The sequence below is a fragment of the Triticum urartu genome, chromosome 6A (genome assembly GCF_056163025.1).
Source record: "Triticum urartu cultivar PI428250 chromosome 6A, HENAU_Tu73, whole genome shotgun sequence".
NCBI classification, from domain to species: Eukaryota; Viridiplantae; Streptophyta; class Magnoliopsida; order Poales; family Poaceae; genus Triticum; species Triticum urartu.
In genome coordinates, this window is record NC_141878.1 from 46029550 (window position 1) to 46042075 (window position 12526).

At 47.9% G+C, this 12526-nt stretch overlaps 1 protein-coding gene across 2 annotated transcripts; it reads left to right on the plus strand.

Annotated features, from left to right (window-relative positions):
• Nucleotides 1-868: 868 nt before the first annotated feature.
• LOC125516071 (uncharacterized) lies at nt 869-4767 on the plus strand. Of its 2 annotated transcripts, XR_015609400.1 has the most exons (3): nt 869-2105; nt 2914-3014; nt 4026-4731. XR_015609400.1 is itself a non-coding variant. In XM_087531191.1 (2 exons), the coding sequence occupies exons 1-2, from the start codon at nt 959-961 to the stop codon at nt 2961-2963; spliced, it is 1197 nt and encodes a 398-aa protein (XP_087387317.1). In that variant the 5' UTR covers nt 869-958; the 3' UTR covers nt 2964-4767. The 2 variants fall into 2 exon arrangements, 1 of the variants encoding a protein (XP_087387317.1); XM_087531191.1 differs by having other exon boundaries at nt 2914-4767.
• The last annotated feature ends 7759 nt before the right edge of the window (nt 4768-12526 follow it).

Here is a 12526-nt window from a genome sequence, read left to right on the forward strand (position 1 = left end):
TGATGAGTCCAACATTTCTGAAGAAGGAAAAAGGTCTCACTTATTCCTGGCGAAGAGGAAAGAAGATGAATAATCTGGTTATTGTGATTAGCAAATTTTTGCTAAGTGATGTGTTTATGCAAAACATGTTTTGTAACATTCAGAAGCGGATTAACACCGGTTACCTTATTTTCAATGAGAGCGCATGCACAAACGATTAGGTTAGTGGTAGGGACAACAAAAAAGAAGGAATTATCAATTGTTCACCGGTGGCGACTCTGGGTGAACACAAACGATTATCATCAGTACCTCTTTTCTTTGTGAGGGGATTATCAATTGGTAAAATATCACTACCATTTTTTAGCATGCCATTATCAAATAACCTTGTTATTACTGTTGTATATCATGGGATGTTTTCACGTAACAAATCAATGCAGCTGATGTCGGTGGTGGCGCGGCTGGTTTGGGGTTGACGGTGGTTTTTGTGCTCTTCTTCGGTGGTGTTCGTGCTCGAGTGCTTCTTGGTGTGTCTTTGCTAGGCAGTGCCCTGCGACTACGTCGGTGGTACACAGGTACCGTGGCATTGTCTCGGCCTCGTGTGCCCTTTCGGATGTACCCCTGAAAATGAATACAATTTAGGTGGGAAAATCTCCACCCGTTGGAAATAATAATAATAATAAATCAATGTGATGAAACAATTTGCAACAATTTTTTTCCAGATAAAACCACTCTGATTGCCATCGACTGCAACCAAATCATCAATTTTCTTGTAAAAAAGTGGGTCACAAAAAATAGGCTTGATTCCTGAATATAGTCATTTTTTTAGAAACAGTCATTTTAATGTGGTGTCTGCAAAAAAACTTTCTCCCTTTATCTGATGTGGGCTTCAGTCTGCACTCTGCAGCCCAGTTTGGGTTTTGGTTCTCACCACGTTCTGGGAGAATTTTTTTTTTCCTCCCGCACCAGTGAGTAGGGCGAGATGAGCAGCCCCCGCCGCCGCCACTGCCGCCGCTCGCCGGCGGCGTCCCCGCTGGAGGACGACGACCTGCTCTCCGAGATCCTGCTCCGCCTCCCCCCGCAGCCCTCCGCCCTCCCGCGCGCATCGGCCGTCTGCAAGCGCTGGCGCGGCCTCGTCTGCGACCCCCGATTCCGGCGCCGCTTCCGCCTCCGCCACCGCCGCAACCCTCCTCTCCTCGGCTTCTTCAACCGATTCGATCGCCTCTCCTTCCAGCCCACTCTGGACGCCCCCGACCGTCTTCCTCTCGGGCCCTTCCCCTTCCAGCGCGATGACGGCGACTACTTCGTCTCCCTCGGATGCCGCCACGGCCTCCTACTCGTCTTCCTTCCGGGGATTCTCGAGGTCCTTGTGTGGGACCCCGTCACCGGCGACCGGCACAGGGTGGCCGTTCCCCCGGTGGTTGCGGAACGTGCGGCGAAGATTGGGGTCGGCGGGGCGGTGTATCGCCCTCCCGGAGATGTCCAGCATTTCCAGGTGGTCTTGGCGGTGACAGACGACCACGGCGCACAACCTAGACGAGCGCTCGCCTGTGGTTACTCGTCAAAGACCGGCGTATGGGGAAGTCTCATCTCGACACCGCTCCCATACCAGGGTCATGGATCCCAGTTTTCCGCCATCGTTTGTGCCGAGGATGCGGTGCTGGCTGGAGATTCCCTCTACTGGCCGCTTGCCGGGAAATTGAATGGAATTCTCGAGTTTGATCTGGAGAAGCAGAGGCTGGCTGTGATACGGGTGCCAGTGGATATGTGGGGCAAGCGGGAGCGGAATGGCTTCAAGCTTGTGCGGGCAGAGGGTGGTGTGCTAGGTTTCCTCTTCATATCGCACTCAGACTGCTGCGCCGCCCAGTTATGGAAGAGGATAACTGGTTGTGACGGTGTTGCTTCATGGGTGCTTGCAAGAACTATTCAGCTGGACAAGCTACTTTCCCTGAAACCTGAGGAGAAAGGGGGCATAGAGATGGTAGGGTTTGCTCAAGACAATTATGTGTTGTTGTTGCGGACAGTTATCGGCCTCTTCATGATCCATCTTGAGTCACTGAAGTTCAAGAAGCTTTCCAACACTACGACCGTGTCTCGCTATTTTCCATTCGAAAGTGTCTACACTGCAGGTAATACCATGCCCTACACTAAGGTTAGAAAAAAACCAAGTTGTGCGTCGATAATTGGCTGATGAAATTATGTTCACATCATTTGGTGTTAAGCCAACAATTTTAGGTAGTGTTATATCATTTGTTTGTTTTGCTGCTTCATGATGCTCATGTGGGTGCTTTTTATGTGATGGTTATATATGGATTCACATATTTTACCTATAGTTATTATAGCTAATGTTTCTTGTGTTACCAGTTTGGCTTCCATACCAAGGTGATGGGCTGTCATAGATGATGCATTGAAAATATATGTGGCGATGTTTTTCTAATATAATGTTATCATATTATTATTATCAGTGAACTATGTTGTTCCAGTCTATTGGAAGTTGAAGACAATATGAAAAACTAGCTTGAACCAACTGAAATGTCAAATAGGCAGCTCAATAGGTAGATTTGGAAGATTCAAACTTAGTTCTATATTTTTCATTCAATATTATTATGTCTGCTAATCCTGCAATGATCTTATATCAATAATGAAAAATTCAAATAATTGTTCAGTGTTAAGTCTGAACACTTTAGGAGAGTGTTGCGAGTGACAAATCCATTTGTACTGGGATAAGTTAGTTTATTTAATTTTTTAGGCTTAATTTGTCCGTGGATAATCTAAATCTGAGTAGTCACATCACTTCTCCTAATGCTGTATCAAAACTATGCTTGTTTTTCAAGCTACAGCTATGAGTTTACCTAAATATCTCCTTGATGCCTCCTCATATCTGTTTGGCTTTTTGTTGGAACGACATTTTGGTTGTTTAACTTCTTATGCTTGCAGTAACAGGCATTGGTGGTAGAAATGATGCATCTGATGTTAATGCACAATAAATAAGGCGATTGCCTGTTTAAATACTCTGTTCTGATGTACTGGCAGAGCAGGTAATCCCATCTTCTGCATGTATGTTCACTTGAGGAATGCGAACTGTTCCTTCAAATAAATGTAACGATTTCCTTTTTACTGCCATTTCAAGTACCATATTGCAAGATAGGACCCTACAACTGTTTGCTGAGCTAATATGTTGGCCACCTGGTCACCTCCTATGCTCTGAGCTGCATCTTGAATCTTTTCTCGATGCCCTGTCTCCTCGTCCTTCCTCAGCAGTTCTCCGTTCTCTTCCTCTCGCCTCAACCCACCCATCTACCTTCAGTTTTATTTACTTACATTTAACCCCTCTCTACTGGATGTGCTCTTTCAGTCGCCTTCCACTCCCATCCATCTGCCTTGCTTTCAGTTCAAGTCCTCGTAAGTACTCCCCCATTTCCTTCTGGTAGTGTCGGGTTCTTCCCCCTCTAGCCCCTGCAAGACTGATAAACTAGGACCCTTCCCCATCCCCTGATTATGTATATGCTTTTGCCTTCTCAGATATGAGAATGTTATTATGATAAGTAGTAGCAAATGTACTACTTACACTTTACTATGCTTCGTTTTTTTAACTTTTACTGATTGCTACATTGACGTGAAACTTTTCTATGTGGTTAAGAGTATCAAGTCAAAGTGTAACTTGCGTGTTGTCCTGTCTATGCAATTATGCCTGCGAGCTAGAAACCAGATGCTTCTGCTTTCTTACTCCATTGAACCCCTCATGTGCCCACTCTTCTCTTCTTTTAGCCTGTACTGAGACCAATATAACAAATACTTCTAATATTAGAAGTTGAAGGTGTGCCACTACACTGCAAATTTCCTACTGTTATTCTCTGTTTCAAGTGTTGGTTTTGTCTAATAATTCTGAATCATTCGCCTTCGAAGCTTTTTGACACAATTTCCACAATGGTGGAGCTAATGTTTACTGTTTTGTGTCATACAAAATTATGAGAGTAACTGCAATGGCTTGTCCTGGAAGAATGGTGCAAAATTGTTTGACTGATGATATGATATTGCTTCCTCCGCAGGTTACATTCTGGTGACTGAAATGAAGGAATGGGTTGTTTGCTGTAGTGTCTACTATTTTGTATGTTTGACGCGCAGATTGGCTCTCTATGTAGCATGCACCGGTCAGCTGTGAAGTCCATTTGTAGGAATCAATTGCTTAATTTGACAATTTATACGCTCTTCATGAAGGGAACATTGACTTGCTTCGTTTAATTAGTACTCTGTACTTCACTTGTCGTTCCTTTAGTTTGCTGCTTTTCAAGCAAGCTCACCTATGAATTGATCCTACTTGCATTTGGTGTGCGCGCAAGTGTGCTCGCGTTTGGTTATCCCGCGTCTTGTGTTTTGCTCGTGTTCCATGATGTTGCATTTCGTGTGCGTGTGGAATTTCCATCTGGTTCCGAACTCGGTATTTTGAAACATGGTTCGGAGTAATGAATGTTGAATCGCAGCAGTATTTCTACCTGGGAACTGGGAAGCAGTTCCTGTTCCTGTTTGTTAAACTACACCTTACATAGATACTCCTGTTTCAGTGCTAGTTTGGATGCTGGGAAGGCTTTTTAATCTGGATGTTGTGATCGGGACATTAGCGCAGATTTGCTTCTACACATCGCCGACCGCACCGACTTTAAGATTCACAATCTTTTAAGATTACATCAGTGGTGCGATGATGCAAGCCACATTTTATATCTCGCGGTACCTGCTTTCGATGGTAATCCGGGTCTACTTTGTTAAGAAAATTAGCTCTTCATATTTGAGTGGCAATAGTATTATTAGCCCCGGTTTTACCTGCACAAGGTGTGACACCAGTTGCCTATGCGCTGGAACTGGCAGCGCAAACTCAAATTGTAGTGGTAAGTTACTTCATTTTTTTTGTATTGGTAAGTGTAACCGAGAAAAAAACACAATTACAGTAAAATTGCGTGAAGAGGAGATAATTAACAGCGTGACTGCTCCACAGATCACACTCACAAGGACACGGATGACACCAGTAAACGGCACAAATGCTATTGATTATCAGCCCCCTTCTTTTCTTTGAAAGGGGATATGTCGGTTTCCCCTTGTTAGGGCAGTCCTTCATTTTTTAGTGCGGTCATACTGAGAATTCCCACCACATATTCGCTGGTTGTTCGTTGTTTCTTTTGCCTCCCGATTTCTTTTTCTTTTTCTTTTTTGGCGAATTGGATCCTGAGTTCTTGCTCCATAATGAATATTCTCAGTGTTCTTCGGTTGTAACCAAGGACCGAACCGAATTACCCCATTGGAGTTGCTCTAATGTCAAAGAAGTTAGGTTGGAATATACAACCGAAGACCGAACTGAATTGCCCCATTGGAGTTGCTCTAATGTCAAAGAAGTTAGGCTGGAATTGCGGCATGGTGTGCAGATCCGTTTTTGTCAGCATGCCACCGGTGTGTCAAATCTGAACAAGCAAGCGTTGGCTGCTGCATGCCAATCGACGGACACTTCTGATAGCATGTCCAAGCGCGATGTCCTTGCTGCTAACGGCATATGGCATGTCTTGATATTATTATCTCTACTTCTAATGTCTGAGTTGGTGAATAGCATCTATGGTTTATTTTCGTCCCACCACTTTTCGCTGGTTTTCTTTTCGTCTTCGCTTCCCCCGTACCAAAAAAAACCCCACCACTGCAGAAAACCCTCTCCGCCGCCACGTCTCCAGGGCAGGCTCTTTCTCTCTCTCCTTCGCTCATCCACCCACGAGACCTAGATCGAAACCCTCCGCCGCTCCAACTGTTGCTTCCGCCGCCTGCCCAACTCACCTCCACCTTCACTCGCGCGCTCTCTATCTCTCTCTTCCCCGAGACTCTCGAGGCCACCATGGCCGAGTCTGTCATGGCCACCACTGCGTGGAGGGCCCGGTCGACATATTCGCCGAGGTTGCCGCCGCGGCCATTGACGTCGACTGCCAAAGGTGAAACCCCAACGCCCATTGTCGGGGGTATCGTGTGGCATATGCCAAAGGATGGCTTATCATGGAGGGGGTTAATAATATTCGCCGGTGCCTGGAAACGGGATAAGGCGCTAACATGCCCGCCGGCGAATCTTACCCAGGTTCGAGGCTCTCCTAGGAGATAACACCCCTACTCCTTCTCTGCGGGGTCTCTACATGATCACTCAAGCAACAATGGTGGCTACAAGCTTGCTCCTTGAGCTGTTTCTCTAGAGGAGGAAGAGGGACAAGGCTAGCCCTAGCTTCCTCTCTCTATGTGTGTGTGTGTGGGTGGACTAAGGTCTGAACCCTTTGTATGGGTGCCCTGGGGGGTTTATATAGGCCTACCCCCCAGGGGTACAAAGGTAATCTGGCCGGGTGTAGGACCCAGCTGTCAGTGTCTGCGGTCGCCGGCTTCTCCGCCGGTCGCTGGGGCCCACAGCCTGGTGGGCCCTGCTGGCTGTCTCGTACTTGGCCGAAAGACCGTGCCCGCCGCTGGCAGGTCCTGCCGGCTGCTTACTACTGTGGCGATGCCAATGAGGTGTGCTTTGTCAGGGGAGGCGTGGCTACAGTACCGCCGCCTGGCGGGCGTTCACTGTAGCCACTCCTCGTCTCTTCTGATTAATGGCACACACACTTTGAGGGAGGGGGAGGGCCACCTGCTAGGAGTTGGCCTCCCCCATGCCGACTGGTCGGGGCTCGCCGCCTTCTGGCTGCTCACGGACAGGTAGGGCCCGCCGCCTGCAGGTCGTACCAACAGCCCGTAGTGGGGGCATGGCCTCCCCCGTTATGGGTGATGTCATGGGCTGCGTCGCAACAGTGCCGCGCCGGACGGGGGAGGTCCGTCCCGTACGCCGCATTGTGGCCACGCTCTGCCCTGGATTTGGGGGTGGCAGGCTGCACTGTAGCCACACCCCATCTCGTCGTCATAATGTGGTGCAAACTTCATGGGGGCAGAGGGGGCCGCCTGTTAGGAGCCGGCCCACCTCGTGGCCGTCTTCTGGCAGCCGGCCGCTTGGGCCAGCCGGCCACAAGAAGGCGGCGCTTTGGTCTTTGATTCTTGAGGGGCGCAGCCGGCCCCGATGTCTTGAAATACCATGGGAGGCTGATGAGGCTACCCGTGGTCATTTACTCCGACAGTAGTCCCCGAAGCTGGTGGGGGCGCCGCGGCTGAAAGAGGCGAGGGGCCTCAGCGGCTTCCTACTCCGAGTGGTCCACTGATCTTGCTTCGTCCGTCTTCCGGAGTGCCGACTGTCGGGGAGTCGGACATGACCAGGCAGGCCGCCTGGTGGTTTTTGAAACGTCTCGGCGGGAGCTGGGTGGCACGCCAGCCAGGCGCCAGGCTTGTCGCCAGCTATCTGCACGCCATATTTCGGTCAGCGCCGGAGGAAGGCGAACGCGTCATCTTTTGGTCGCACTGTTGGGGATCGTAGCAGAAATTAAAATTTTTCTACGCATCACCAAGATCAATCTATGTAGTATTCTAGCAACGAGGGGAATAGGAGTGCATCTACATACCCTTGTAGATCGCGAACGGAAGCGTTCAAGTGAACGGGGATGATGGAGTCGTACTCGCCCTGATCCAAATCACCGATGACCAAGTGCCGAACGGATAGCACCTCTGCGTTCAACACACGTACGGTCGGGAAGACGTCTCCTCCTTCTTGATCCAGCAAGGGGGGAGGAGAGGTTGATGAAGATCCAGCAGCACAACGGCGTGGTGGTGGATGCAGCAGAGTCTCGGTAGGGCTTCGCCAAGCACCAACGAGCGGGAGAGGTGTTACGGGAGGGAGAGGGAGGCGCCAAGGGCTAGGGTGCGGCTGCCCTCCCTCCCCTCCACTATATATAGGGGCTAGGGGGTGCATGCCCCCTTGGAGATCCCATCTACAGGGGGGCGGCGGCCCCTGGGGGCAACGGCCCCCCTTAGGGTTTCCAACCAGGGGGGTGCATGCCCCCTCGGGGGGCAACGGCCCCCTAGGGTTTCCAACCCTAGGCGCCTTGGGCCCTTGGGTGGGGCGCACCAGCCCACTAGGGGCTGGTTCCCACGCCACTTCAGCCCATGGGGCCCTCCGGGATAGGTGGCCCCATCCGGTGGACCCCCGGGACCCTTCCGGTGGCCCCGGTACAATACCGGTGACCCCCGAAACTTTCCTGATGGCCGAAACTGGACTTCCTATATATAAATCTTTACCTCCGGACCATTCTGGAACTCCTCGTGACGTCCAGGATCTCATCAGGGACTCCGAACAACTTTCGGGTTACTGCATACTAATATCTCTACAACCCTAGCGTCACCGAACCTTAAGTGTGTAGACCCTACGGGTTCGGGAGACATGCAGACATGACCGAGACGCCTCTCCAGTCAATAACAAACAGCGGGATCTGGATACCCATGTTGGCTCCCACATGCTCCTCGATGATCTCATCGGATGAACCACGATGTCGAGGACTTAATCAATCCCGTATTCAATTCCCTTTGTCAATCGGTACGTTACTTGCCCGAGACTCGATCATCGGTATCCCAATACCTTGTTCAATGTCGTTACTGGAAAGTCACTTTACTCGTACCGTAATGCATGATCTCGTGGCCAACCCCTTGGTCACATTGAGCTCATTATGATGATGCATTACCGAGTGGGCCCAGAGATACCTCTCCGTCATACGGAGTGACAAATCCCAGTCTCGATTCGTGCCAACCCAACAGACACTTTCGGAGATACCCGTAGTGCACATTTATAGCCACCCAGTTACGTTGTGACGTTTGATACACCCAAAGCACTCCTACGGTATCCGGGAGTTGCACAATCTCATGGTCTAAGGAAATGATACTTGACATTAGAAAAGCTCTAGCAAACGAACTACATGATCTTTGTGCTATGCTTAGGTTTGGGTCTTGTCCATCACATCATTCTCCTAATGACGTGATCCCGTTATCAATGACATCCCCATGTCCATAGTCAGGAAACCATGACTATCTGTTGATCAACGAGCTAGTCAACTAGAGGCTCACTAGGGACACATTGTGGTCTATGTATTCACACATGTATCACGATTTCTGGATAATACAATTATAGCATGAATAATAGACAATTATCATGAACAAGGAAATATAATAATCTTTTATTATTGCCTCTAGGGCATATTTTCAATAGTCTCCCACTTGCACGAGAGACAATAGCCTAGTTACATTGTGATGAATCAAACACCCATGGAATTTTGGTGTTGATCATGTTTCGCTCTAGGGAGAGGTTTAGTCAACGGATCTGCCACATTCAGGTCCGTATGTACTTTACAAATCTCTATGTCTCCATTTTGAACACTTTCACGAATTGAGTTGAAGCGACGCTTGATATGCCTGGTCTTCCTGTGAAACCTGGGCTCCTTTGCAAGGGCAATAGCTCCAGTGTTGTCACAGAAGAGAGTCATCGGGTCCGACGCATTGGGTATGACTCCTAGGTCGGTAATGAACTCCTTCACCCAGACTGCTTCTTGTGCTGCCTCCAAGGCTGCCATATACTCTACTTCACATGTAGATCCCGCCACGACGCTTTGCTTGCAACTGCACCAGCTTACTGCCCCACCATTCAAAATATACACGTATCCGGTTTGTGACTTAGAGTCATCCAGATCTATGTCGAAGCTAGCGTTGATGTAACCCTTTACGACGAGCTCTTCGGCACCTCCATAAACGAGAAACATATCCTTGGTCCTTTTCAGGTACTTTAGGATGTTTTTGACCGCTGTCCAGTGTTCCTTGCCGGGATTACTTTGGTACCTCCTACCAAACTTACGGCAAGGTTTACATCAGGTCTGGTACACAGCATGGCATACATAATAGACCCTATGGCTGAGGCATAGGGGATGACACTCATCTCTTCTATATCTTCTGCCGTGGCCGGGCATTGAGCCGTGCTCAATTGCACACCTTGCAATACAGGCAAGAACCCCTTCTTGGACTGATCCATATTGAACTTCTTCAATATCTTGTCAAGGTACGTACTTTGTGAAAGACCGATGAGGCGTCTCGATCTATCTCTATAGATCTTGATGCCTAATATATAAGCAGCTTCTCCAAGGTCCTTCATTGAAAAACTCTTATTCAAGTAGGCCTTGATGCTGTCCAAGAGTTCTATATCATTTCCCATCAAAAGTATGTCATCTACATATAATATGAGAAATGCTACAGAGCTCCCACTCACTTTCTTGTAAACGCAGGCTTCTCCATAAGTCTGCGTAAACCCAAACACTTTGATCATCTCATCAAAGCGAATGTTCCAACTCCGAGATGCTTGCACCAGCCCATAGATTGAGCGCTGGAGCTTGCACACCTTGTCAGCATTCTTAGGATCGACAAAACCTTCCGGTTGCATCATATACAATTCTTCCTTAAGAAAGTTGTTAAGGAATGCCGTTTTGACGTCCATTTGCCATATCTCATAATCATAGAATGCAGCAATTGCTAACATGATTCGGACGGACTTCAGCTTCGCTACGGGTGAGAAAGTCTCATCGTAGTCAACCCCTTGAACTTGTCGATAACCCTTAGCGACAAGTCGAGCCTTATAGATGGTCACATTACCATCCGTGTCTATCTTCTTCTTAAAGATCCATTTATTTTCTATGGCTCGACGATCATTGGGCAAGGCAGTCAAAGTCCATACTTCGTTTTCATACATGGATTCTATCTCGGATTTCATGGCTTCCAGCCATTTGTTGGAATCTGGGCCTGCCATCGCTTCTTCATAATTCGAAGGTTCACCGTTGTCCAACAACATGATCTCCAGGACAGGGTCGCCGTACCACTCTGGTGCGGAACGTGTCCTTGTGGACCTACGAAGTTCAGTAGGAGCTTGATCTGAAGTATCTTGATCATCATCATTAACCTCCTCTCTAATTGGTGCAGGAACCACAGGAACATTTTCCTGAGCTGCGCTACTCTCCGTTTCAAGAGGCAGTACTTCATCAAGCTCCACTTTCCTCCCACTTACTTCTTTCGAGAGAAACTCTTTCTCTAGAAAGGATCCATTCCTGGCAACAAAGATCTTGCCTTCGGATCTGAGGTAGAAGGTATACCCAATGGTTTCCTTAGGGTATCCTATGAAGACGCATTTTTCCGACTTGGGTTCGAGCTTTTCAGGTTGAAGTTTCTTGACATAAGCATCGCATCCCCAAACTTTTAGAAATGACAGCTTAGGTTTCTTCCCAAACCATAATTCAAACGGTGTCGTCTCAAGGATTTCGACGGAGCCCTATTTAAAGTGAATGCGGCAGTCTCTAAAGCATAGCCCCAAAATGAGAGCGGTAGATCGGTAAGAGACATCATAGATCGCACCATATCCAATAGAGTGCGATTACGACGTTCGGACACACCGTTACGCTGAGGTGTTCCATGCGGCGTGAGTTGTGAAACGATTCCACATTTCCTTAAGTGTGTGCCAAATTCGTGACTTAAATATTCTCCCCCACGATCTGATCATAAGAACTTTATTTTTCTGTCACGTTGATTCTCAACCTCACTCTGAAATTCCTTGAACTTTTCAAAGGTCTCAGACTTGTGTTTCATTAAGTAGACATACCCATATCTACTTAAGTCATTAGTGAGAGTGAGAACATAACGATAGCCATCGCGAGCCTCAACGCTCATTGGACCGCACACATTAGTATGTATAATTTCCAATAAGTTGGTTGCTCACTCCATTGTTCCGGAGAATGGAGTCTTGGTCATTTTACCCATGAGGCATGGTTCGCACGTGTCAAATGATTTGTAATCAAGAGACTCTAAAAGTCCATCTGCATGGAGCTTCTTCATGCGTTTGACACCTATGTGACCAAGGCGGCAGTGCCACAAGTATGTGGGACTATCATTATCAACTTTACATCTTTTGGTATTAACACTATGAACATGTGTAACATTACGCTCGAGATTCATTAAGAATAAACCATTCACCAGTGGGGCATGACCATAAAACATATCTCTCATATAAATAGAACAACCATTATTCTCGGATTTAAATGAGTAGCCATATCGAATTAAACGAGATCCTGATACAATGTTCATGCTCAAAGCTGGAACTAAATAACAATTATTGAGGTTTAAAACTAATCCCATAGGTAAATGTAGAGGTAGCATGCCGACGGTGATCACATCAACCTTGGAACCATTCCCGACGCGCATCGTCACCTCGTCCTTCGCGAGTCTTCGCTTATTCCGCAGCTCCTGCTTTGAGTTACAAATATGAGCAACCGCACCGGTATCAAATACCCAGGAGCTACTACGAGTGCTGGTAAGGTACACATCAATAACATGTATATCACATATACCTTTGGTGTTGCCGGCCTTCTTGTCCGCTAAGTATTTGGGGCAGTTCCGCTTCCAGTGACCACTTCCCTTGCAATAAAAGCACTCAGTTTCAGGCTTGGGTCCATTCTTTGACTTCTTCCTGGCAACTGATTTACCAGGCGCGGGAACTTCCTTGCCGTCCTTCTTGAAGTTCTTCTTACCCTTGCCTTTCTTGAACTTAGTGGTTTTATTCACCATCAACACTTGATGTTCCTTTTTGATCTCCACC